This window comes from Triplophysa rosa, linkage group LG9 (assembly GCF_024868665.1).
Source record: "Triplophysa rosa linkage group LG9, Trosa_1v2, whole genome shotgun sequence".
NCBI classification, from domain to species: domain Eukaryota; kingdom Metazoa; phylum Chordata; class Actinopteri; order Cypriniformes; family Nemacheilidae; genus Triplophysa; species Triplophysa rosa.
Window position 1 is genome coordinate 27476393 of NC_079898.1, and position 26527 is coordinate 27502919.

The following is a 26527-nucleotide window of genomic DNA, read 5'->3' on the forward strand; positions in this document are numbered from 1 at the left end:
GTGTATACAAATAAATACATATATATAAGCAGTTGCATTTACGTCATGACAAATTAATGCATTACAAACATAAGTATCTATTGTATAATGCTCGGGTGGTATATCAACATATGAAATACTGAACAATAAAAACCGGCAGTTCCAGTCCCAAATAACTACAATGGGACAATAAGTGTATATATGTATATATGTTATTATCCCCCATTTTCTGTAAAATAGTCTTTATTTTATATATGCATATTTTAGAATCTTTTAGACTGTAAATCTTATTATATTGTATTGTCATTGTGTTGAATGTCTGTACTAGAAGCTTCCAACACCAAAGAAAATTCCTTGTGTGTGCAAGCACACTTGGCAATAAGCTCTTCTGATTCTTCTGATTCTGAAGTGTGGTCGACTTCACGAGGCGCTGCGCAGACTGATCAGCGAATGACAACAAAGTACTGCAAGAGTGATTAGAAAGCACCACTTGCTCTTTCCGGTGTGATGACCTCAAGTCTGTCCCAAAATGCGCTCCCATGTACCCTTGTGGACTCGTGCCTAGTGCCCTATTAACTCAACTTTATTTATATAAAGACCCTATAGGTCTGCACTTCCTGACGTCACCAAGTGTGGACTCAGAGGAGGTCCACAAGACCGGAGTGCGTCATTTGGGACAAGGCCTAATATGTATTTCTGCCTAGACTATCTGCACTTACATGAATAAAGAACTACAAACAAGTCTGCGGAAACGTTACAGATTATTTCAAACTGACAATGGAAATGACTTGAAAGAACGCATAGTTTGCAGACAGAAGTGACATGAGACCAGAGGTGGACAGTAGTGAAGTACATTTACTTGAGTATTGTACTTAAGTACACTTTTTGAGCATCTTTACTTTATTTATAAAGGTGCGCAAGCGTGGAACAGATCGTGCAGTGTCGTAAATCGTCGCAAAACAGAATTATCATTATGCGCATGCGCGGACGGATCGTGCCTGCATCCCGGATCGTGTACTGACACTTTGATTTTCGCCGCACTTTTTTTAAATTTATTTTTTATTGGAGATCTTGAAAATAACAATATTATACAGATCCAACAAAGGACCATACAAAGAGGAAAAGAAACAAGAAAAAAACATGTATTTCTTCTCCTTCCTAAGGACAAATTCTAAATACAAAAAAAGAAAAGAACGAAAAGAGCATACATAAAAACACTATGATAAAAACAGGCGGGATATTAAACTGAAAAAAACGTCTCCATAAATTTGAACAAGATAAATTGCAGCTAAGTGCAGATTTTACAAACTTTTGTCTATGAATATAATATTTGCCATGTAAAATATAGAAGTTCACCACATAATCAAACATTTTACAATCATTAGTGTATGAATATATAATATCTTTAAGAGATAACATATAAACATTTTTTATGGGCAAATAAAAAGGAGCTAACATCAGACCAAAATTTAAGAGTACATGACAGTTATAAAATAAATGCGCCAAATTTTCCTCCTGCATATTACAGAAAGAACATTTATTACCAATATCCATAAATTTAGATAAAAATAAATTGCAAGGGTAAATTTTGTGTAGAATTTTAAAGTGAACTTCTTTAACTTTTTTATTGACAGAATTTATATGGAACCAACCAAGCCAGTTTCCAATCAATATCTGGGATCTGAGCATTCCAAAATGGTTTTCCTCTAGGAGAGATTTTATGTTTGGATTGAAAAATTAGTCTAATTTTTGTATTATTACCTGAAGGGGAAAAAAGATTAATGCCATCTATGGACAATTCAGGAAATAACCGTTCATTACTTGCAAATTATCTGTATTCATTTGTTGTATTAATCCATTTGGAATGGCTTTCACAACATTCTGAAATTCTTTAAAGGGAACAGGAAAGTTGAAAGTATAAAGTCTTCATAAGATAAGATTTCTCCATTTCCATCAAATAAGTCCATAACAAAGTTTGTTTTTGTCAAACCAATTGGGAAAAAACAAAGACTTATTCCTAGAGGTGATAAGACAGTTATTCCATAACAGCACTTTGTGAGGGGAGAAATTATGTTGAAAACAAATCTTCCAAGCCAATAACACTTGCTGGTGAAAATTTGATAATTTAACTGGTAATTTCCCAGGCAAAAAATTACAACGTAATAGAAAAGATAAGCCTCAACCTTTTTAAAAATGCACTGTGGAATAAAGAACCATAATGAGTGTTCTTTATTTTGGCAATTTTTTTACCATTTAAGTTTGAAAGTGTTATTGATGTCTAAAAAATGTAACATTTCTAAACCGCCATCAACCCTTCTGCCAGACATAATATCCTTTTTCAATTTCTGAGTTTTATTCTTCCAGATAAAGTCAAAGAAGATTTGATTGATTTCCTTGGAAACATCAGCACCCACAAACAGAGAGAGAGCAGGGTAAACAAATCTGGAGAGACCCTCAATAAAACTCTTCCAAAAATACAAAGATCTCTTTGTAGCCAATTATTCAAAATAGTTTTAGTTTTCTTCATTTTAGAGATAAAATTCAAATGATCACATGACTGTCTATTTTTGGATATATGAATACCAAGATATTTCACAGATTCCATTACCGGTAGATTTTCGCCGCACTTGTGCTGCAGGAAATCCACCCGTGGCGTCATATCCGGTCAGGAGGAAAACCTCTAGAATATTACAGCAGTTTCCGTGTGTGTATTTAAGCGCGTGTGCAGCAGCTGGCGCTCTTCTGAGTTATCGTGACATTACAGAAGACATCGGCATTACTGCCGCTGACAATATTAACACGTGAGAGACGGACACTTATCAACAGGTAAGAAGTAAAGACATTTATCACACACACACGCAGAGCTGTCCGACGTGTGTGTGTGTGTGTGTGTGTGTGTGTGTGTGTGTGTGTGTGTGTGTGTGTGTGTGTGTGTGTGTGCACAGTTTCTGTGTGTTCTGTGTGTTGTGTACTCGGCACTCGGGCGTCAGTCAGCCAGTGTGTTTTCTTCTGATTAAATGTGAACATTTGACCACAATTGAATACATATTATTGTGTAAGTATCAACATATTTAAAAATAAGTCATGAAATTATAACGCGCGCGCGCGCACGCACGCACAAGCAGTGGTTGTATATAGAATTGACTGACACGCCAAACGTCACCTAAATTCTAACGGTTTAGTGTCAGATCTGACATTTCCGTGGACACATCAAGAATCATCACAATATCAGTGCGCTGATGTTTATTATGGGCTGTTTGGTGGATGTGTCAGAAGTCAGGCATAACTGCAGGTTGTGTATAACAGTGTATGTGATAAACAAACAAAGTAAACGATTATTAATAACAGAGCAGTCTTTCACTCTGTGTGTGTGGTGAACCACACTCCTCCCACAAACTGGAATTTTCTAGAGTTTATAAGTTTAGTGCTTTCATTTTCACCCACTTCACACACAGACTTCTAGTTATTCTTTAACCCTCCCTAACCATTACTACCAGTTGTTGTTCTGTTTGTTAAATCAGCGGACAGTTGCATAAACACACCTTTCTTCAGTGGAACACACAAGAAGATATTTTGAGAAATGTCTCCGTGGTTTTGTGTTCACACAATGGAAGTCAGTGGGTTTCAGTGTTGTTTGATGATCAACGTTCTTCAAAATATCTTCTGTTGTGTTCTGATGAAGAAAGAAACTCATACAGGGTTGACACCACAGGAGAGTGAATAAATGACGACAGAGTTCTCATTTAGGGTTGAACTCTCCCTGTAAGAATGAACCTAACTAGCAGGTTTAAATGAGACCAATCTTCCTTTTAATGTACCTGACCTAAAACCGTTTTGGGATGACTAGCATGTGAGAGACTAGCCCTCTGAGCAGTTTATGCTGCCGTGATGACAACATGAAGCTTGTTTTCTTAAATGATCTCTTGAAAACTCATTTGACAGGTGTGTCCGGGCCCGTGGTCATGCTGTGTTGGGGTAACGTGTCATACGGGCAGCTGGGTTTAGGTGGGATAGATGAGGAGATTGTTCTGGAGCCCAGGAAATGTGAGTTCTTCGAGGGCAAATGCGTGCGAGATGTGGGATGTGGCAGACGTCACAGCGTCTTTCTGCTGGAGGACGGGACCGTCTACACGTGTGGCTGTAATGATCTGGCCCAGCTGGGACATGACAAAGCACGCAAGAAGCCAGGTAGAGTCAAACAGCGTGACGCATCCATGATTTGTGATTAGCTCAACCACTGTGACCAGGGGCCTGTTTCAGAAAGAGTGTGTTAACCCTGAAATGAGGGAAACTCTGGGTTTTGCGTTTCAGAATGCGAGGTATGTCAAACCCGAGAACGCGGGGTAACTCGAGCCCGTTTCTAAAGGAGAGGTCACTTATACTCCGAGTCAGTAACCATAGGGTCATTCTGTGTCAACTCAACCAGAAGTTTTATTTTTTTTTCTGTTTCACCACATTTGACGTGTATGCAAACGTTCATCAGATTTGTAATTCATTTTGAAGATTATAACAAACTGAGCAATTCCTCACATCATCTGTGCTCAGGCCATAATTAACAACATCCCTTTAGCAAAATTTCCCTATAACTCAAAGAAATATAGAATCTTATAAATAAACTATTCAGAGCAAGTTAATGTGCCTTAACCCCATCATTTTGGACAGTAACTCAGTGCCAGAAGGACACTGAAATGGTTATGTTTAGTGCCGTTGTTTTAATAGAAGGAAAAAAAGAGACATTTCTAGTTTCAACATTATTTGTTCATCAGACATTCCTCTTTAAAAGGAATGAAGTGACAGATTTGTTTTAAATGACCCACATTTAGTTTTTGATGACTGGAAATGTGTCCATTTGAACAGTTTTCTCATGAAGCCGCATTGAGATCCTCATTTCTCTAGGACTGAAGCTTATTAGGGCTTTTGCAAAATGTAGTTCCCAAAAGACAAGTGGGTCATTTACAAGAATATAAAAGGACATTGAGGTATCTCTAACAGTTCTGGAGTTACAAGCACAAACAGTGCCCTTTCTTCATTTTTTGAGCTTTCACCATTGGCATGAAATGCATCCAAGATTGCTCAAATTAACAGATTTACTAATAAATATACCGATCTCTGAGTAAAAAGACAATTATGATGCTGGCATATTTCTCATCTCATTTTTTACCCCCTCTAATATGACTCCAAATTTCAGGTGAAAATTGACAATCTACAAATTAATTGATTACTTAATGACTATTCATCGGTGGCATTTCATCATTTTTTAACATCACTCCAGATGTTGGTCTTGCTTCTGTAAAAATGATTGGGGTTGATTTGACACGGAATGACCCCTACTCTGTGAACCTAACCTGGTCGGGAGCAGGATTTCTTTGCTAAACCCAGAGTTTCTTTCCATCTCCTCCCTTTTTAAAGCGCAAGTGGTGTACCTCATTCATTAATATAGTCATTCATACAGTTCCAACCAACATGGCACTATGACAGATGAGACAGAATTGTAGATTACAAATAACAACAACTTACAATACTTCACAATAGACATTTTCCTGTACACATTTACACAGTAACCATTTCTGTACAAGTGTTTAACCATAGTATAACGAATGACACATCATTGACATATAACTACACATAATGTGTGTAGTGTGCAGTGATTGGTACGTATTGTGGTATTACAGTAAGTCATATGTGCTTTTATAGAGGATCCTGTATGTGAAGAGGCTGCATTATATTAATATTAATATTTCAGGAGAGGAATTTAGGACCCGAGTTCTTCACAGTGAATTAGATGCATCAAACCTTATCATCCATCATTACATCAATAACATCAGCCATCGTGGCCGTGTATTACATCCTAGTTTTCTATGGACGATGAGAAATGACTTAATAAAGTGCAGAAATGAAGCGATAAATGTAATAAACTTTTCATTTAGACGTGCAGCAATTCCAACTCAAATCTGCTCCAAGCAGGGTTTCAACCGGTGATCAGTCTGAAACTGACATGAGAGTCTGACGCCCTAACAAGTGTCCTATACACCATGATATCTCACAGTCATCACTGGAGCACTGATGGGGAGTGAGAACAGAAGAATTTCTATTATTATTTCTGTTGTTTCATTCATTTACTGATTGGTTTATATGTGTATTGGTACATTTATCGAGTCATTTTCAGCACATTAGTAAATCCACTGTATGCAGAGCGGTGAGGAAAGTGTGCCTCGCTCTCAATCGCTCTTTTTTTGGTGCCGTTGCCATGGTGAATGGTAATATGGGAGCTCCATTGATCATGGCTTGTTAGTCGTGGTGTACGCGCTTAACTCAAGGTAAGTCTACCCAGAGTTGATAGAACTAACTCAAATCAGCTGTTCTGACACTCGGTGTAAATCAACTCAGAGTTCACAGTCTAACTCGGTGTTGGTTGAACCTCCTTATTGAAACGGGCCCCTGAATGTTTCATCTATTTGTGTTATTTCAAAATGATTTTAATAAAAAATTTGATCTTGATCTTTCTGCTGAAGTTGATCCATCTGATTTAGTGAGATATTCCTTAGAACGAGACACAGTCCGGTCAGTGTGACACTGACTTTCTTCAGTGTCCCAGAAGTGTCATGTACACTCTTACATTTGAAATATAGAGCAAGAATCTGGTGAGTCATGTTGCTCGTAAGGGTTTCTTTCACACTGTTTTACTGTCAAAGAACAGAAACAGACAACAGGGCTCAGTGAAGGTCATCAAAATCAAGTCCTGCATTCAGATGAGTTTTGCTGTAAGAGAAGCCAGTGCAGTGTGAAGATGATGATGATGATGATGTGTGTGTCTCTGTAGAGCAGGTGGTGGCTCTGGACACTCAGAACATTGTGTCCGTGTGTTGTGGTGAGTCTCACACGTTGGCTCTGAATGATAAAGGACAAGTGTTTGCGTGGGGTCTGGCCTCAGATGGGCAGCTGGGACTGGCAAATACAGAAGAGTGTGTCCGTGTACCCAGGTATACCATCACCTCCATCCATTCTTCTTCATCTGCAGGGATTCATATATATTAGGGATGCACGATCTATTATCAGCCGATAAACGGTCATTTTTAATGTTATCGCATCGACCAATAATCAAATTTAGGCCGATATATTATAGCCGATAAATCATTTCCTCTGGTTCAACTTCTTCAGCTGCACGCTGCTCAGTGCAGTACTGTCTGTCTGTCGTGATCGTTCACTACTGCTGTTAGCACAACACTGTTGATGTAGGTACAGTATTTATGAATGTGTAAATTATAGGAGCAAAAGCAAATTGTTTGAATCCGACTGCTGTCTGAATGCTTTCTGTCTTGAGACCTGTGAGACTTGTGGCTGTTGAGAACACCTTTCAGGGTCGCTCTGGAACAACATCTATCATTTGTTTATTAAATAAACGTTCTACCAGAAAAGTTTGAATGCTAAAGAATCTTTAATAAGTATAAAGTAGGCTTGGTACTTGATTTTCAGGAGAAAAGAGAACTCATGTTAACTTACCACCTTGTTTTCTGCAGTCAGTGTTTTCATATAAAAGCAGTTTTGTCATGACAACTGTCGAAGGGTTTAGCAGGGTAGTGTACATGACATACACTATAAATGCATTTGGTCTTGGCGGAATAGATCTGCTACGCTGCGGATGCTGTGGCGGAGCGAGTACGGAGACTTGCCAATACATGCACAACATGCTGCTGCACATATAACATGTATGAATGAAGCCGCATGCTTACATGATCACCCTGTAGCAGATCTATACAGGTGGAGCTGGGGAAGGAGGAGGGTTTCTGAAACACGCCGCACTAGCTGAGATTTAAATGTAGAGCAGCAATCTCATTGGCTGCTGAGACGGAAGGAACCGATCAGCTGCGCCGTGTAGTAAAGTTATGACGTCAGATTGGTTCAGACTTTAGGACTGCGCCATCTAGAGTTTCATGCCAGAACTTTCTCTGTCGTTCGTCCACTTTTTGCCTTTTGTTTCAGTTTTAGGAAATTTTATATGAATATTTAGATACTGTATATCAGCCAATATATCGGTTATCAGCTTCCAGTGTTCAAGAATTATCGGTTATCGTTATCGGCCAAAATTGACATATCGGTGCATCCCTATTACTAACATATATGAAATATAGAAGACATAAGAAATAAAGTAACTGAATGGATTTATCGCAGAATGAACCCTGACGTTTTCTTTGATGATGTTTCATGACTGTCGGTGTTTTTGTGTTCTCAGATCGGTCAAGAGTTTATCGGAGGTGAGCATTACGCAGCTGACCTGTGGTTACTGGCATTCTCTTGCTTTAGCCAGAGGTTTGTTTCTCACTCCACACCTCATGATCCGTGTATGTTACAGAAGTGTTTCACTGTAGTGATGTGTGTTTGTTTCTCTGGCTGCAGGAGGTCAGATCTTCTCCTGGGGTCAGAATAAATACGGTCAGCTGGGCTTCGGGACGCAGGGCGTTTCTGTCCCTACTCCACATGTCATCCAGTCTTTACAGGGCGTTCCGTTCGCTCAGATATCTGCCGGAGGAGCTCACAGCTTTGGACTGACTCTGTCTGGCGCTGTCTTCGGCTGGGGACGAAACAAGTTCGGCCAGCTGGGTCTCAATGACAACGACGGTAAAAGGAAGCGGTTGTGCGGTATGTTGTGTGTTATAGGTTGGGTCAGTGTTGACGGTGAGATGTTCTTCAGATCGATGTTTTCCTGCTTTACTGAAGACTCTCAGATCTCAGCGAGTGGTTTATGTTTGCTGTGGAGAAGATCACACCGCAGCACTCACTAAGGTATACTGTACTTCACCTCCGTCCACATACATGATGTTTGGATTTACATACAGTTTTACATACAGAAGATTCGATTCAACTTTGAATTCTGTCAAATATATAACATGTACATACAAAATAGGTTTTGTTTTCTAAAATGTTTATGTTGTAGTTGAAATATAGTGATGTTGAGTGTGTTGATATCATTACGCGTGTGTGTGTGTGCGTGCGTGCGTGCGTGCGTGCGTGCGTGCGTGCGTGCGTGTGTTATCGTGTAGGAGGGAGGTGTGTTCACGTTTGGAGCTGGAGGTTACGGTCAGCTGGGACACAACAGCACAAACCACGAGGTGAACCCCAGGAAAGTGTTTGAACTCATGGGAAATGTGGTGACGCAGATAGCTTGTGGAAGGTACGTGTCAAATAATTCCGGATAGAACCGCCAGCCGTTCATCATACGCTTACATGTCTAGAAGTTCCTGTAGTGCTGGGCTTGAGCCGGGTCAGGGCTGAAAGCATCTGCTGTACATTCACGTGTGTGTTTCTGCTGCACGTCAGATATGAGTTGTGTGTCAAGTGAGAGATGAATGGCTTGTGTTTTCACCTGCATGTAAGGCAGCACACTTTGGCGTTCATCCCTTCATCAGGAAAGATCGACTCCTTCGGTCTGGGAGGAAACGGACAGCTCGGGACGCGCTCCACCTGTAACAGAATGAGTCCTGCTCCAGTGAAAGGCTGCTGGCGCGCTCACACAGATCCTGTGCCGATGGAAAGCCGTGAGTCACACGCAGCGTCTCAACATGATGGCACTTGACAATGCCAGCGTGTTTGATATGCAGTGAGCATCGGTGTGTTGTGTAGATGGGGTTTCAGAGGCAGGTGAGAGCTTCTGTGTGAAGAGAATCTACGCTGGAGGAGATCAGAGCTTCGCTCACTACGCTTTACTTGAGGTATTTCACTAGACTCTTCATCTTGAGTCGGACAGATTAGTGAAGGAAAATAAGGAGGACAAGACTTGATTCTTGAGGATTTCATGCAGATTGAATTGAATTATGAAGCGTTCTTCCTGTTCTTCTTCCGAACTTCAGAGAAACACACAGTGATGGGTGTGTTTAATGTGCCATCAGCTCTCACGTTCACGTCAAGAAGATTCAGGCCTTCACATACGTCACAATGTTTCTATCGACTCCGATGTAACCAGTCTCTACCAAAGTGATTTTCTTTGGTCACATCATTATTTCCGTGCCGTATAAAGTGATCCCCTTGAGTCTGCGTGCAGAATTGTCACGTGCATTTGGACGTGAAGTTTGTGTTTGTGTGCGTGCAGGACAACATTCCTCCGCTGGATCTGAGAGTTTGTAGCCCCAGCGGTCAGATCTGCACTCTCACCTCTGGTCTCATTCAGAAGTGGACGAGGAACACGCACGGGAGACTGTCAGCAGAAATCACAAAGTACTGCCATCATTACTGTCTGTTTACACGTCACACAATCAATCAAACACATTAACACGTTCCAGTGATGATGTGATGATGTCTGTTACAGTGAGATTGACCTGGTGTTCTCCTCAGCCAGTTGTCTCAACGGAAGCTTTCTGTCGACGAGGTGATGACACACACATTCAACATTCATGTTGCCATGCTGCCGTGTGCTTGTTGATCATGTGATGGTCTAATGTGTGGTGTGGTGTAGTAATCCAGGTCATTACAGCACTAACAGCAAGTGCTCGGGTGTGGACATGAACACGGCTCGTCTGCTCTATCACAGACTCATCCAGCATCATCACCCTCATGTCTCACAGATCGTGAGTCTCTTTCTCGTCTGCTCTCTAACATCATTTTTACACATCAACGTTCGCTCATTTACTCGCCCGCTTTTTTCTGTGAGTCACGACACGAGATCCTAGACACAAAATCTCAGATCCTCCTGTGTTTCACAGAACATGTAAGCGGGTGAGGATGGCGGGATTTGAACGGGGAAGTGCTAACAGTGTTTGGTGTTTTCTGAGGCAGATTGCTGCTAGTTTAGAGAAGAACCTCCTGCCCAGGTTGAGCGGTTCGCCACCAGACGTGGAAGCTTTGAGACTTTACCTCACGCTGCCCGAATGTCCTCTCCTGAACAACCCCAGCAACTACACAACACTGACCGTTCCCTTTGCCAAGTGTGTCATCAGTCTGAAAGACGCTCCGCTCCGAGTGCTCGGTACATCGCATCACATCAGAAAAGCATTTCTTCACCAAGTGTGCACACAAGGACTGTGTTCTGGTTACAGGAGCTCTATAGTATGTACTGTAGATAAAAATATACAGTAAATACTGTAAAAAGGTACAGTTTAGTTATTTGCAGGTGTGCCTAGTAAGTACTGTATACTACAATTGTGTACTGATCATGTTTAGAACCATACAGTGTAAAGTAACGGAGTATAAGATATTGCACTGAGATGTAGTGTACTTAACAGCTAGAATGACACCGAACTAACAACATTCACACGTGACACGTGGAGAACACATGAACAGACACAAATCTGGCCAACTGAACATGAGCCTTTAGAAAGTGTGTTCTCAGACCTCTTTAAAGAGTACACAACATGAGATCACGTAAATGACGTTTCGTGCAGTGTGTGAAAGTAAGCAGTCTGCCAAGTTGTAAATCCAAAGGTGAATGAATAACAAAGTTATCGGCCTGGAAAAAAGGGAGTCGACTCTGAATCACGCAAACGAGTCGTCGGATGTATGGCGCTACATGTAGTCCCCGCCTACGTTTTGCTAGGACTGCCCGCAAAAACTTCACTCTTCTCCCCCAAACACTGTAGCTCGTGAGCCTCGTGAGCGGTTGACCAATCACAGCAGACTAGACCATCTGACCAATCACAGCAGACTATGGCTAGCGGAAAGGAGGGGATTAGACCGATGAATCGCCGAACGAATCATTTGAGAGTCAGTCAAGAAGTGAGGTGACAATAATAACTGCTGTTTATTACGAAATAATCGTGTTTTTACACCTTCTATGCACATAAACTTGTTGTTGGACACTCCATAAACCAAAGTAGGACCTTAAAAATCCCTAGTTATGTACTCTTTAAAGACCTTCTGAAGTTCAAAGGAATTCGGCAAGTTTAGCTCAGAAACGTCCCGCTCCAGAATCAAAAGACAAACATGAATCTAGAGGATAGGTAGGTGCGCTTCAACGTTGATCTTCACATCACTGTGTTTGAATGAAATGTTGTGTGTTTGCTGTGCAGGTAACTGGTGGTCCAGGTTGGAGCAGGTGGTCTTCCAGAGGCTGGTGGAGCTCTATAAGGAGGTGGCGGTGTATCTGTTACGCATGCAGAAGCTGGGCATCTCTCACAGTGAACAGAGAATCTTCACCTGCTTTCTGCACACGTCCCTCAAACTGCTGGAGATCCTGCACTCGGTGAGCGACCACTCCCGGGTCACACCACATCAACACGGCGTGCTTTGATTCAAGACATGCTTTGTTTTCGTGTGCGGCCGAAGTAATATTTGTCTGGTCACAGGTCAACGAGCACGCTGGCCAAATCATCCAGTACGACAAGTTTTATATTCACGAGCTGGATGAGTTGATTGACATCAGGAACGATTACGTCAGCTGGATTCAGCAGCATACGTTCTCCGGAGTGAGTTGTGCTCATGCACTCAAACACACCAGATCAACACCAGCAGAAGATGACCGTGTGGTGTGTTTCTGACAGGTCGTGGACTCTCAGGTCACCCTGTGCAAATACCCCTTTGTTTTTGACGCTCCCGCCAAGACCACGCTGCTCCAGACAGACGCTGTGATCCAGATGCAGGTGAGACTCTGTGTGTGGCTCGTGTGAGATGAGGTTTTACCGTAGTAAACTCCCATCACGTGTGCTGTCAGATGGCCGTTGATCAGGCGCAGAGGCAGAACTTCACCTCTCACTTTCTGTCGGGCGGAGGGGTGGAGTCGGTCAACCCCTGTCTCATTCTCATCGTGCGGCGAGAGAATGTGGTCGGAGACACCATGGAGGTGCTGAGGAAGTCCAGAAACGTGGATTACAAGAAACCTCTCAAGGTAGGAATGACCGCGGCTGATTTCTAACGCTAGTTTAAGGGTTCATATGATCGCTGATGAATGACAGGAGATGTCAATCTTTTCTTGAAAGCAGTGAGAAGTGAGAATTGAATCTGACAGTAGTCGTCATCTAGTGTGTTTGACGGTGCAGGTGATTTTTGTGGGTGAAGAGGCTGTAGATGCCGGCGGTGTGAGGAAAGAATTCTTTCTGCTCATGATGAAAGAGCTCTTGGACCCAAAATACGGCATGTTCAGATACTACGAGGACTCTAGACTCATCTGGTTCGCTCATAAGGTCTTTCACTTGTTGATGATGATGGTGATGATGTGGCATGTGAGCTGTAAATGTGAAGCTTAACTCACAGCCGTTCTCTTTGAACTCAGACGTTTGAAGACATCGATCTGTTTCATCTGGTCGGTGTGATCTGTGGTCTGGCCATCTATAATCTGACTATAGTGGAACTGAACTTTCCTCTAGCGCTCTATAAGAAACTGCTGAAGAAAAGTCCAACGCTAGAGGACCTGAAGGAGCTCATGCCTGACGTGGGAAGGTGTGTGTGTGCATTGATATTCTTAATATTCACTGACATTTGCTGGATAGATGCTTTTATTATTAAACATGCGTGTGTGTAATGTGTGTGTGTGTGTGTGTGTGTTCATGTTTGTATATCCCGGTGGGGACCTAAACCTGAATACACACCAACACATGGGGACTCGTGTCACCGTGGGGACCAAAATTGAGGTCCTCATGGGCACAAAAGCTTATAAATTGTACAGAACAATATTTTTTACAAATCTAAAAATGCAAAAAGTGTTCTATGATCTTTAGGTTTAGGGATAGGGTTAGGGATTAGGGATAGGGGATAGAATATACAGTTTGTACAGTATAAAAACATTACGCCTATGGACTGTCCCCACGGGGATAGTCAACCAAAGCCTTGTGTGTGTGTGTGTGTGTGTGTGTGTGTGCGTGGTGGTGGTGCTGTGCGTGCGTGCGTGTGTGTGTGCGTGTGTGTGTGTGTGTGTGCGTGTGTGTGTGCGTGTGTGCGGTGTGTGTGTGTGTGTGTGTGTGGTGTGTGCGCGTGTGTGTGTGTGTGTTGTGTGTTGTGTGTGCGTGTTGTGTGTGTGTGCGTGTGTATGTGTGTGCTGTGTGTTGTGTGTGTGTGTGTGTGTGTGTGCGTGTTGTGCTGTGTGTGTGTTGGTGCGTGTGTGTGTGGTGTGTGTGTGCGTGTGTGTGCGTGTGTGTGCGTGTGTGTGTGCTGTGTGTGTGCGTGTGTGTGTGTGCTGTGCGTGCGTGCGTGTGTTGTGTGTGTGTGGTGTGTGTTGTGTGCGTGTGTGTGTGCGTGTGTGCGTGTGTGTGCGGTTGTGTGTGGTGCGTGTGTTCGTGCGTGTGTGTGCGTGCGTGTTGTGCGTGTGTGTGCGTGTGTGTTGTGTGTGTGTGTGTGTGTGTGTGTGTGTGCTGTGTGTGTTGTGTGCGTGTGTGTGTGTGTGTGTGTGTGTGTGTGTGTGTGTGTGTGTGTGTGTGTGTGTGTGTGTGTGTGTGTGTGTGTGTGTGTGTGTGTGTGTGTGTGTGCGTGCGTGTGGTGTGCATGCTGCTGCTGTGTGTGCTGCTGTGTTGCTGCTGTGTGTGTGTGCGTGCGTGTGTGTGTGTGTGTGTGTGTGTGTGTGTGTAGGGTTGGGAATCGTTTCAATTTTATCGATTCCGATTCCAATTCTGATTCTGCTTATCGATTTCGATTCTTATCGATTCCCAGTTTCGATTCCACAGTTGAAGTAAAACATTTAGATATCAACCTGTATGGTCATTTAGCCTGCTTATTGACTTGTTTGCAAAATATATATATATATTTATGAGCACCGTTTTGTGTATATTTACACATAGAAACACACCTTTTCTGATTTATTACAATTTGTATTATCATAGTTGAACTACATCATGGTTAAACTGCAGTTACTATAATGCAACTATGGTTAATTTGTGATTCCTGTGCTTTAATGCAAATTCTATAGCTAAACTATGCTTACTATAGTAAAAAATATTGATAATTTTCATAAGGGCTTTTATTGAGATATCAGCAGATCATGCAACGCATGTACTTTTCTGAAAATATGCACACAGGAATTGATAAGAGGAATTCAAATTTTAATCTCAAGTATCCGATTCCTATTCCTTTCGATTCCGATCCGATTCCTAGCCTTTCGATTCCAAATTGGAATTGATTTTCGATTCCCAACCCTATGCGTGTGTGTGTGTAATGCGTGTGTGTAATGTGTGCGTGTGTGTAATCCGTGCGTGTGTGTGTAATGCGTGTGTATAATCCGTGCGTGTGTGTAATGTGTGCGTATAATCCGTGCGTGTGTGTAGCGTGTGTGTAATCCGTGCGTGTGTGTAATGTTTGTGTAATGTGTGCGTGTGTGTATAATCCGCGTGTGTGTAATGCGTGCGTGTGTGTAATGCGTGTGTGTAATGTGTGTGTAGTGTGTGTGTGTGTAATGTGTGTGTGTGTGTGTGCGTGTGTGTAATGCGTGTGTGTGTAATGCGTGCGTGCGTGTGTAATGTGTACATGTGTGTAATGCATGTGTGTGTGTGTGTGTGTGTAATGTGTGCGTGTGTGTGTAAAGCCTGCGTGTGTGTGTGTATGTGTGTAAAGTGTGCGTGCGTGTGTGTGTGTAATGCCTGCATGTGTGTGTATGTGTGTAATGCGTGCGTGTGTGTAATGTGTGTGTATAATCCGTGTGTGTAGCGTGTGTGTGTGTGTAATGTGTGTGTGCGTGTGTGTGTAATGCGTGCGTGCGTGTGTAATGTGTGTGTGTGTAATCCGTGCATGTGTGTAATGTGTACGTGTGTGTAATGCATGTGTGTGTGTGTGTGTGTGTAATGTGTGCGTGTGTGTGTAAAGCCTGCGTGTGTGTGTATGTGTGTAAAGTGTGCGTGCGTGTGTGTGTTGTGTGTGTGTAATGCCTGCGTGTGTGTGTATGTGTGTAATGCGTGTGTGTAATGTGTGTGTATAATCCGTGTGTGTAGCGTGTGTGTGTGTAATGCGTGTGTGCGTGTGTGTAATGCGTGTGTGTGTGTGTGTAATCCGTGCATGTGTGTAATGTGTACGTGTGTGTAATGCGTGTAATGTGTGTGTGTGTGTGTGTAATGCCTGCGTGTGTGTGTATGTGTGTAAAGTGTGCGTGCGTGTGTGTGTAATGCGTGCGTGTGTAATGCGTGCGTGTGTAATGCCTGCGTGTGTGTGTGTGTGTGTGTGTGTGTGTGTGTGTGTGTGTGTGTGTAATGTGTGCATGTGTGTAATGCGTGCGTGTGTGTGTGTAATGCGTGCGTGTGTGTGTGTAATGCGTGCGTGTGTGTGTGTGTGTAATGTGTGCGTGCGTGCGTGTGTGTGTGTGTGCGTGTGTGTGTGTAATGCGTCTGTATAATCCGTGTGTGTGTAATGTGTGCGTGTGTGTAATGTGTGTGTAATGTGTGTGTAATGCGCGTGTAATGCGCGTGTAATGTGTGTGTAATGCGCGTGTAATGTGTGTGTGTAATGCGCGTGTAATGCGTGTGTGTATGCGTGTGTGTAATGTGTGTGTGTAATGCGTGTGTGTGTAATGCGTGCGTGCGTGCATGCAATGCGCGTGTGTATAATGCGTGTGTTTAATCTGTGTGTGTAATGCGTGTGTGCGTGCGTGCGTGTGTGTGTGTAATGCGTGCGTGCGTGTGTGTGTAATGCCTGCGTGTGTGTAATGCGTGCATGTGTGTAATGCCAGTGTGTGTGTGTGTGTTTGTGTAATGTGTGTTTGTAATGTGTATGTGTGTGTGTATTGCGTGTGTGTAATGCATGCGCGTGTTTGTGTGTGTAATGTGTGCATGTGTGTGTAATGCGTGTGTGTGTGTGTGTGTGTATAATCCGTGCGTGTGTGTAATGTGTGCGTGTGTGTGTAATGCATGTGTATAATCCGTGCGTGTGTGTGTGTGTAATGCGTGCATGTGTGTATAATCCGTGTGTGTAGCGTGTGTGTGTGTGTGTGTGTAATCCGTGCGTGTGTGTGTGTAATCCGTGCGTGTGTGTGTGTGTAATGTGTGCGTGTGTGTATAATCCGTGTGTGTAGCGTGTGTGTGTGTAATGTGTGCGTGTGCGTGTGTGTGTGTAATGTGTGCGTGTGTGTATAATCCGTGTGTGTAGCGTGTGATGCGTGTGGGAAGGGTAAACCCTACGGTATGGGGACAAAATGTCCCCATAAAACATGTGTGCGTGTGTGTGTGTAGCGTGTGTGTAATCCGTGCGTGTGTGTGTGTAATGCGTGTGTGTGTGTAATGTGTGTGTATAATCCGTGTGTGTAGCGTGTGTGTGTGTAATGCGTGTGTAATGTGTGCGTGTGTGTATAATCCGTGTGTGTGTGTAATGCGTGTGTAATGTGTGTGTGTGTAATGCGTGCGTGTGTGTGTGTAATGTGTGTGTGTAATCCGTGCATGTGTGTAATGCGCGTGTGTGTAATGTGTGCGTGTGTGTGTGACATGAGCTGTTGTGACAAATGTTTAAGCTCTTGTCATCTTCAGGAGTCTTCAGCAGCTGCTGGATTATACAGAAGAGGATTTAGAAGAAATTTTCTGTCTGAATTTCACAGTAAGAACCATTTCACAGTTCAAAAGTTATTCATGAAGAACACACAGTGTCTCTCTCTCATCTCTGTATACAAGCACATGCTGCGTTTCATCTTTCTAGGTCACAGAGGACAACTTTGGTGCTACAGAAGTATTAGAGCTGATACCCAATGGGATGGACATCAGTGTGAACATGTCCAACAGGTGCTATGATCTCACACGCACACGCACACACACACACACACACACACACACACACACACACACACACACACACACACACAGCTGTCTGACTGCATTCATGTGTTTCACAGGCAGGAGTTTGTCTCTGCTTACGTGGATTATATTTTCAACACTTCTGTGGCTCCTCAGTTCACGGCGTTCTACGCTGGATTTCATAAAGTGTGTGGAGGGAAAGTTCTGGAGCTTTTTCAGCCCAGTGAACTGCAGGCCATGGTCATAGGAAACACAAACTATGACTGGAAAGAGTTAGAGAAGGTAAACCAGAAGAGTCCATCTGCTGTCTGTGCATTGTTTCAGCACCCAAAAACTTCCTGATTTGAGTGTTAGTTACCAGCGCGCGTTCCCGAGAGCCACACGACATTGCATCCGACGCATGTGCGTTCTGACCACAGGCTCTATGTCAGAACACACATGCATCCAGTGATGCTGACACCGGATGCACTGTCATGTGGCTCATGTGTTTGGTTGCATTGCAATCTATGGAGGAGTCAGAATGCTTCCAAAACTTCCAAAACGACCTTAATTGCGTCCTGGGGAAAAAACGGAGGTCCTAGGGATGTTAAACTACTTGACGGTGAGTAATTAATGGCAGAATTTTCATTTTTGGTCGGAGTTCCCAGTTCCCCTTTAACTATCAACATGTGATGTGTATGAGACAAAATAGACAAAACGTGGTTCAGGTATTTATTCTACAGAATTATTTGACAAAAAAGCAAAAAACAGTGTATCAGGAAAGAGGAGTTTTATTTGAATATACAAACAAATGCACAGAAAATCACAAAAGCTGAGAATAAATCAATCAAACAGTTATGAATAAATCAACTTGATGTGTTTTCCAGTGTTGGACATCTGTTGTATGAATGTGTGTGTGTGTGTGTGTGTGTGTGTGTGTGTAGATGTGTTAGGTGATGTCTGACAGTGTGACTCTATTGGTTTTCAGAGCACTGAGTATAAGGGGGAGTACTGGGCGGACCACCCCACCATCAAGATATTCTGGGATGTGTTTCATGAGCTGCCTTTAGAGGACAAGAAGAAGTTTCTATGTATGTAAATCAGCTTTATTTGTATGTGTTTTAAAGGACATCTCTTCAGTACTGAACGTGAGCTCAGTTTATGTGATGACCAGACCCAAACTCATTGACCATTAGTCAGCCATTAGTCTGTGAGGCTGCTGATTTACGAGTGTCCTCATCTCTTGTGTTCAGTGTTCCTGACGGGCAGCGACCGAATTCCCATCCTGGGTATGAAGAGTTTAGCGCTGGTCATTCAGCCCACGGGCGGCGGCGGGCAGTATTTCCCTGTAGCGCACACGTGCTTCAACCTGTTGGACCTTCCCAAGTACACTAGCAAAGAGACACTGAGAGAGAAACTGCTGCAGGCTATTGAACACAACCAGGGCTTTAATCTGGTCTGACAGAGGTATCGCAATCACTGACATTCATCACATCCCTGTCACATCTAAAAACTGTCTTTGCTTATTTACTCGAGGGATAAATGACTTGATATAAGAAACTAACCCGTGTTTACACTTGTTTTCTTTGGTTAAAGTAGCATTAAAAATGTCACGGATCCAAAGTTTTCGATGTTCTTCAAATAAACTTCAAGAATTCTTGAGCTGTCTTGAAGTTTCTTTTGCAAAACCAGTAAGATATACTGATACTGGTCCAGTATTCTCACGTTTTGATGTTGTCATCAGCTTTTTTGTGGAACAGTTGGTTTTCTGCACATTATTTTGTTATGAAATAATGATGTATCTTCTTCAGGATCTTTGGTGTTTGATGCCTTAATTAAGAAAAGCCAAACTCCGTATTTCTTTTTGTATAATTTCCTAATTTGAGTAAGAAACAAAATCTGATTTAAAGTCCAGACACGTGTCTGATGAAAATCAAATGTGTGCTCATCTGTTTCAGCATGATAATAAACATCAATAATAAAACGCTACTGATAGCATCCCATCTGATCAAAACTGCGGTTAGTCTTCTCATCACACACACCCGTCTGCTTCCATTCACCTGTACGTGTGTGTGTGTGTGTGTGTGTGTATATAAAGCTGTGATATATCAACAAATGCTGGTTGGAACTTTTCCAGTCTTTGTAGGTTGTAAATAAACACATTTTTATCTATCGATGTTTGTGTGTTTCTGTTTCGACCGCATTTTATAATTGAAGACGGATTCACTTATACTGACATTAAATTGTTCAGATGTAAAATGCTTCCACACATGTCAGTGAAGGTTTGAAATAACTTTATTTTTAGATTTCTGTACATGTTTGGCATAGGCGCTGAGGGTCATACGGTATGAAGAGCAGATAAAGTTCTGCTGCGTGAGAGAGAGAGATTAGTGAGGAAGCTCATGATGGACGAGTTCATAATGCGAGCCGCAGGACGGACAGCGCTGTGGGTTTCCTTCATGCAGCCAGAACCAAACAATGGCTGTGTTGTCCTCCTCACCTGCACAACACAAGAAAACAAAACCAGTTCAAACGTCCTTCTGGGAAATAACCACGACCCTTTCCCTCCTCTCTCTCTTTTCACAGGCCTTTAAGGGAGTTTATTTGATGGATCATATCAAATAAATCCGTTTCAATATAGTTTGAGTGGAAATATTCCCAAATGACCAAGACAATTCCTAAATGTTCCATTACGTGTAACAGATAGATGTTGTTGCTGAGGTGTGAATAACAGCGTATGAAGATGTGTGAGAGCAGATCCTGTAGGACAGTGTGAACATGAGCTGCTCGTGTGTCTTACACAGACAGCCAACCAGACGCTTGTTATTGATGCTGGGGACGATATGAGGGTCGTCTCTGGTTCCAGTATATTCCTTTGGCTTGAGAATGCTGTATGGATCCTACACAATAGAGTGAGTTTGATTCGTTTACAGGAGATCTTACTGTAAAGCTTAAACTCAAATGAAATGTCACAGATTTGTCTTACTTGGCCCTTCTTCATGGCCTGCAGGACACGTCGCTCCAGACCTGCAGCCTGTTCCTCATCTGTTGGAATACCTGAAACAAATATGTGTGATGGCAAGAAAATGACGTCTAGGAGAAAGAGATGTCATCCGTGATTGATTTCTTTGTGGCGATGTGCATTGCTGTGGGCTGCAGTTACAGCACGTGGCCGCTGGATGTCGCCAAACATCACGAGATCAGACGGCCCGATGATGATTTTTATCGCTGTGCGCCATGATCAAGAATAACTGACACACGAACTCAGATTCATGCCAACAGAGGCCGGACTACAAATGACCTTCATTCAGATCACTCTTCATACAGTATATTTGCCAACACTTCATTCTGTAAAGTCTTATTTATTGTGTTACTGTTACTTTTTAATATCTTAGTGAATCTTTCTATCATGTTTCCCTTTAGTTTTTGTAAGTCTGACCAGGTGACATTCGTGTCTGACGCGTGTTTGTGCTGCATGACACACTCGACACCACGTACACAACAGCGCTGACATTAAACTCGTTTAATAATACACTACAGACAAAGCGCAACATGTTTGTGTATTAGCGTGACACCAATGCGTCCGTGCGTAACATCTCTCACCTTTAGCCGACATCACGCGCTGAGGTGTTCGCAGTAAAACATGTTGTCTTCTCATCAAAGTTACGCGACACGCGCGCAGCAGGATTTTACTTGCCATCTCCACGTCAACTTGAGCTTTGAGTGTGTGCGCGCTGCACGCCCCCGACATGACTCGAGTTTATGATTGACGGGAAGATGGACCAATCAGAATGAAGGAGCCGCTGAACCAACACACCGTTGAGGAAGAGGGGGTTGGTGAGAGAGTGCGGCCGTGCGCGAGTGAGGTTTTATTTTTTATGCAAAAAAGTAAACAGTTTGTCCAGATGCAAAATAGCTGTTTTATTTTTGTCTAATGCAGATGTCAGCGCACAAACACTCTGGATGTCAATACAAAAGCACACAATACAAAAATACATGAACACAAACATTTATGTAAAACACTGACTGCACGAGCTTCTGTGTTTATCACGACAAAAATATGAACACAAAAAGAAGAAAAAAGACACTTTCGACTCTACAAATGTAACTACAAATTTGAATTCATTATAAAACAAACAGTAACAATTCTTGAACTTTATGATATGCCAGTAGTTCATTCATTAAATATTTGATATGAATGAAAATGAACTCTATAACCAACGTCACAATATTTTTTGTGTAAAACATGTTGTTTCCAGATGATCTCTGTACAACTGAATCAATTTAAATATTCAGCACGTGAATATTAATTTTAACACTTATTAGCTGATGACCAATAAAATTATGACACGAATGATGAAGCATAAATTGTTCCGTTGTGATATTCACCTCTATACGCTGAGGACGTACAATCACAGAAGACAAACACACAAAAGCCAAGAAGAGATGACAAGAGGACGGATGAATCTTTATATTTCATAGTTCCTGAACTTCTTTAAAAGGCCTGAAGGAGCTTCAGCGGCCCAGCGGAACCTGTGATGCCAATAATCACCTGTCAAACACACAAACATTACAACAGTCAATCACAACAATACTGGCTCATTGTATGTTTTTATGATTCTTTTCATCTTACTTGATGGCAGTTGACCAGAAGTTGTCTCTTCTTGTTTTTCTGATGGAGTGTCTTGATGTTCTGGGTCTTTGGGAGCTTCCAGCATCGGCTCCTTTTTACTCCGAACAGCCCAGTGCATCGACTGAACAGCCAGAGACACAACTGTCATTCTTACTGGGAGTTTTACTCATTTATTCAAGAATATCCCATCATTCCACTCACCATTTTAACCGAGTCACTGAGCGCTTGCCACTCGCTGAATGGGATTTTAATTTGACTTCTGAGCCAGAGATCATAATTCTTTCGTGTCTTCTCATCTGTCAGAACTTCTTTAGCTTCCTGTAACTTCTGAAACTCCTCAACTGCAGCAAAACAAACAAACAAAAGCACCTGACATACAGAGAAATGCTGTTTTTATTATGAAATAATGAATGTTGTGGAAATACCTGCTCTGGGATTTTCTGGGTGTTTGTCAGGGTGACAAGACAGAGCTCGAACTTTAAACTCATTAACAATCTGCTCCGTCTATAACAGAGAGAGAGAGAGAGAGAGAGAGACTTTGACTTTACACACACTTCTATTAGCCATACATACCACAAAACAATCTATTCAAGAGACATGAAAAGGGGGAGAAGAGAGAGAAAAGAAGAAATAAGATAAAATACATAAATAAATGAATTTTTAAAAAAGTAAATAAATTAGAAATGAAAAAATAATGATAATAAAACGGTGAACATCACCAATTAAACAATATTTCTGAATCTTAACAAAGTGACAATATAGCACCATTTACACACCATTTGAATTCAAATTCAAGCAAGTTATCAGTCATTTGAAAAAATCTGTGCTCGACCCTTATTCTTGATTCCACCAAAGCAGTAAATACCTTTCGCCCTTCAGCAGCTAGCCTGCCAGACCTCCATATGGCTAGTTTGGCTTGCCCAATAATGAAGTTAGCCACAGTACACTGTCGTATGTGTGCTCGTGAGTACTTGCAACCAAAAACAAAAAGTACCTTATTAAAAACAAAACCCAAATCGCCGATTAATCTTTCTAACAAAGTAAATGGCGACACCAGTCTAAAACACTCTGTGAAAACATGAAAAACAGATTCCAGTGCAGGACAGAAAGAGCAACCTGATGAAACATCCGGATTAAACTTGGAAACGTGAGTGTTGGTGGGCAAGAAAGATATAGATTTGGCAAGAAAACACATAAATGACATATTTAAGAATATAGCAAGAAAAGCTCACTTAAACAAAACTACAACACTAAAACACAAAAATGCACTAAACAAAACCCTTCTGAGAAATGGTTTGACCATGACTGCAAGACATTAAGACGAGAGCTAAGATCTATTTCCAACCAAAAACACAAAGACCCACACAACACAGAGTTACGCTTAAAACACTGTGAACTTCTGAAAATATACAAAAACACACTGAGACAGAAGAAACTAGATTATTATAACAACACGCTTCAACAGATTGAAAATAACATTGATCAGAGTGGAACAGCTTAGGCTCCACAAAGTCACAAACACCAGCCATACAAGACGGTCAGATCTGGAAGGATCATTTTCAATCCCTCTGACTCTTCAAACAATCCTGATCAATTAAAAGTCCTTGAGAAACTGAACGCTCTTGAGTCATGTGTCAAAGATGACCAAAATGACCCAATAACCCTTCATGAACTGACAGAAAAACTGAATTCCCTCAAACATAATTAATCTTGTGGCCCTGATAACGTCAGAAATGATATGCTCAAATATGGCTCTCCTGAACTTCAGAATGCACTGTTGAAGTTTTTTAACATTATTCTGAGTTCAGGTGGTTTTCCTGAGGTCTGGAATACAGGCCTCATCTCTCCCGTCTTTAAAAGTGGAGACAGAACAGATCCCAATAACTACAGAGGAATCTGTGTCACCAGTAATGTGGGGAAGGTATTCTGTTCCACTATCAACTCTAGAATTTCATCTTTCCTAAAACAACATCGTATCATCAGCAAGGCTCAAACTGGCTTCCTTCCTAAACATCGAACGACTGACCATATCCACACACTACACACTTTTATAAATCAACACGTACACCAAATAAAGGGGGGTAAAATATTTGTATGCTTTATAGATTTTAAAAAGGCTTTTGACTCCATTTGGCATAAGGGATTGTTTTATAAAATCATTCAGAGTGGTATAGGGGGTAAAGTATATGACCTAATTAAAAACATGTATAATCATAACAAATGTGCAGTAAAAATTGGACAGCAAAGGACAGAATATTTTTCCCAACAGAGAGGAGTGAAACAGGGCTGCTGTCTTAGTCCAACGTTATTTAACATCTATATTAACGAATTGGCCGATCGACTGGACCAATCAGAATGCCCAGGACTCCCACTACATGATAATGAAGTAAAATATTTATTATATGCAGATGACTTGGTAATTCTGTCTAAAACACCTGAAGGCCTTCAGAACAACCTTGACATCTTATCCAAATACTGCCAGGACTGGAGCCTAGACGTGAATGTACAAAAAACCAAGATTTTGATATTTCAGAAGAAGCCCAGAAATCTAGAACAAAAACATATATTTACCCTAAACAACACCAGACTTCAGCACTCTTCACAATATAATTATCTTGGTCTCGTCTTAACTCCATCAGGAAATTTCAATTCTGAATTCCTACTTCTGAAAGCCCGCAGAGCAATCAATGCATGCCGTCCGAATGAAGTTATTTCAAATAAACATTCCAATCAGAATCTGGTCATACTCCCTATAGCTTTATATGGCAGTGAGGTGTGGGGTCCGGCCAGCAACTGCACTCATGAACTATGGGACAAACATCCCTGCATGTAGAGTTCTGTAGAAACAAGAGCCTTAAAGTTCTGGATTCATTTAAAATGTAGTTCTGAAGACACACTACAGCATAAAGCATTAAAAACACACAAAAAAAATATTTCTATAGCGCTTTTCACAATGTGCACACAAAAGCACAGTGTATGGTGTTTATAAAACAATCAAGATTATTCTAGTAAATAATATCTAATAAATGCAGTCACCCGGTGGTTTATTTAGCATATTTTGCATGAAGTGAATGCTTGGCTGAAAAGATGTGTCTTTAATCTAGATTTAAATTGGGAGAGTGTGTCTGACCCTGGAATAGTATCGGGAAGGCCAGAGAAAAGTCCTCTTTATATGATGGTGTCAGAACTGACAAACCAAGCTTTCAATATGTCCCGTGTGAAACCTGGAGAAATAAAAGAGATGATGAACACAGAGAAGAAGACATACATACAGCACTGGACAGAACAAACAAAAGGCCAAAATCGTCTCCAGTGTTATCTGAGATTAAACCGTGAATATAGTTTGGCTGTCTATCTGACCACAGTGAGAAACATAACTAAATATAGACTCAGTGACCATCAGCTGGCCATAGAAAGAGGTCGACATAAGAAAACATGGCTCCCTAAAGGGCTCGGCAGAGTCCATGCAAATTGCGCTTTCGTTCTGCGTTTGGGGGTAAAACGAGGCTGATTCGTCAGATGGGTCGTTTTTCCATTTCGAATGTAGTATGCTGAGCGGGTGTGTAACCTCTCTAAGAGATTCACTGTACGGTCAAATCCAGCAGATCATTCCTAAATTCCAGTCACTTCATGACAATGACAAGTTTCAACATCAATTTAGTTGTATATTTATTTATGCTTTCTATGTATAGTTTGTTTTAAGATTTGTTTTTTGTTGTTGGTTTATTGTAACCAATAAAGCTATTTGAATTTGAATTTGAGAGAGAGAGAGAGAGCACTTAAAGATGAGTGACAGGATTGATGTTGTGTTGTTGTTGTTGTTGTTGTTATATTGTTATTCTTGTTATTTAACGTTGTATTTTTACCGATGGTTTGCTTTATTCGATGAGGACCGATGTCTGACACATTCAACAGGCCTTTATCTTGATCATCAGACTCATTCTCTCACACCTGTACAATTATCACCTCACATTTTACACATCATTTACACACATCTGTGCACGTTACATGCATCACTTTCACATTTAATCATGTATTTTAAAGCGACGTTAACAACAATACGTAGGCCTACAAAAATAAATAAAGTTGTTAGTTGTGCATTTACCGTGGACAGTTCATCACACCCGAGCAGCCCATAATAATCCTCCAAATCCTCCGATCTGCAGTTTAATATCGACTCCATATGCTCGTCAATCTCCGACACTCGACTACAGTTACACGACCGTACACTTCCGTTACCGTAAAGTCTCGTGTATACACTCCCGTTACCGTAAAGTCTCGTGTATACACTCCCGTTACCGTAAAGTCTCGTGTATAC

General features: G+C 41.7%; 3 protein-coding genes across 7 annotated transcripts; 1 reads left to right on the forward strand and 2 right to left on the reverse strand.

The window, feature by feature from the left end:
- The first annotated feature begins 2646 nt into the window (after positions 1-2646).
- herc4 (HECT and RLD domain containing E3 ubiquitin protein ligase 4) lies at positions 2647-19238 on the forward strand. 4 transcript variants are annotated; one of them, XM_057341369.1, is made up of 24 exons: positions 2647-2805; positions 3922-4167; positions 6800-6959; positions 8210-8286; positions 8374-8595; positions 8669-8760; positions 9018-9148; positions 9352-9512; positions 9598-9686; positions 10064-10188; positions 10280-10339; positions 10427-10538; positions 10747-10936; positions 11976-12148; positions 12252-12371; positions 12447-12545; positions 12617-12790; positions 12942-13085; positions 13175-13341; positions 17337-17403; positions 17503-17585; positions 17696-17879; positions 18565-18667; positions 18830-19238. In XM_057341369.1, exons 2-24 carry the CDS (start codon positions 3942-3944, stop codon positions 19036-19038), a joined length of 3168 nt encoding a protein of 1055 aa, XP_057197352.1. In that variant the 5' UTR covers positions 2647-2805; positions 3922-3941; the 3' UTR covers positions 19039-19238. The 4 variants fall into 4 exon arrangements, with proteins under 4 accessions (XP_057197352.1, XP_057197353.1, XP_057197354.1 ...); XM_057341370.1 differs by having other exon boundaries at positions 12632-12790; XM_057341371.1 differs by lacking the exon at positions 17696-17879 and having other exon boundaries at positions 18830-18945.
- A 615-nt stretch (positions 19239-19853) lies between these two features.
- On the reverse strand, positions 19854-21450 carry LOC130558772 (cytochrome c oxidase subunit 5B, mitochondrial). Of its 2 annotated transcripts, none has more exons than XM_057341375.1 (4): positions 21180-21450; positions 20563-20633; positions 20377-20476; positions 19854-20076 (listed from the first exon to the last, which is right to left on the reverse strand). In XM_057341375.1, exons 1-4 carry the CDS (start codon positions 21325-21327, stop codon positions 19964-19966), a joined length of 432 nt encoding a protein of 143 aa, XP_057197358.1. In that variant the 5' UTR covers positions 21328-21450; the 3' UTR covers positions 19854-19963. The 2 variants fall into 2 exon arrangements, with proteins under 2 accessions (XP_057197358.1, XP_057197359.1); XM_057341376.1 differs by having other exon boundaries at positions 19961-20076; positions 20271-20476.
- A 21-nt stretch (positions 21451-21471) lies between these two features.
- Positions 21472-26471, reverse strand: dnajc12 (DnaJ (Hsp40) homolog, subfamily C, member 12). The gene is made up of 5 exons (XM_057341374.1): positions 26315-26471; positions 22635-22713; positions 22411-22550; positions 22210-22330; positions 21472-22128 (listed from the first exon to the last, which is right to left on the reverse strand). Exons 1-5 carry the CDS (start codon positions 26390-26392, stop codon positions 22046-22048), a joined length of 501 nt encoding a protein of 166 aa, XP_057197357.1. The 5' UTR covers positions 26393-26471; the 3' UTR covers positions 21472-22045.
- Positions 26472-26527: the final 56 nt, after the last annotated feature.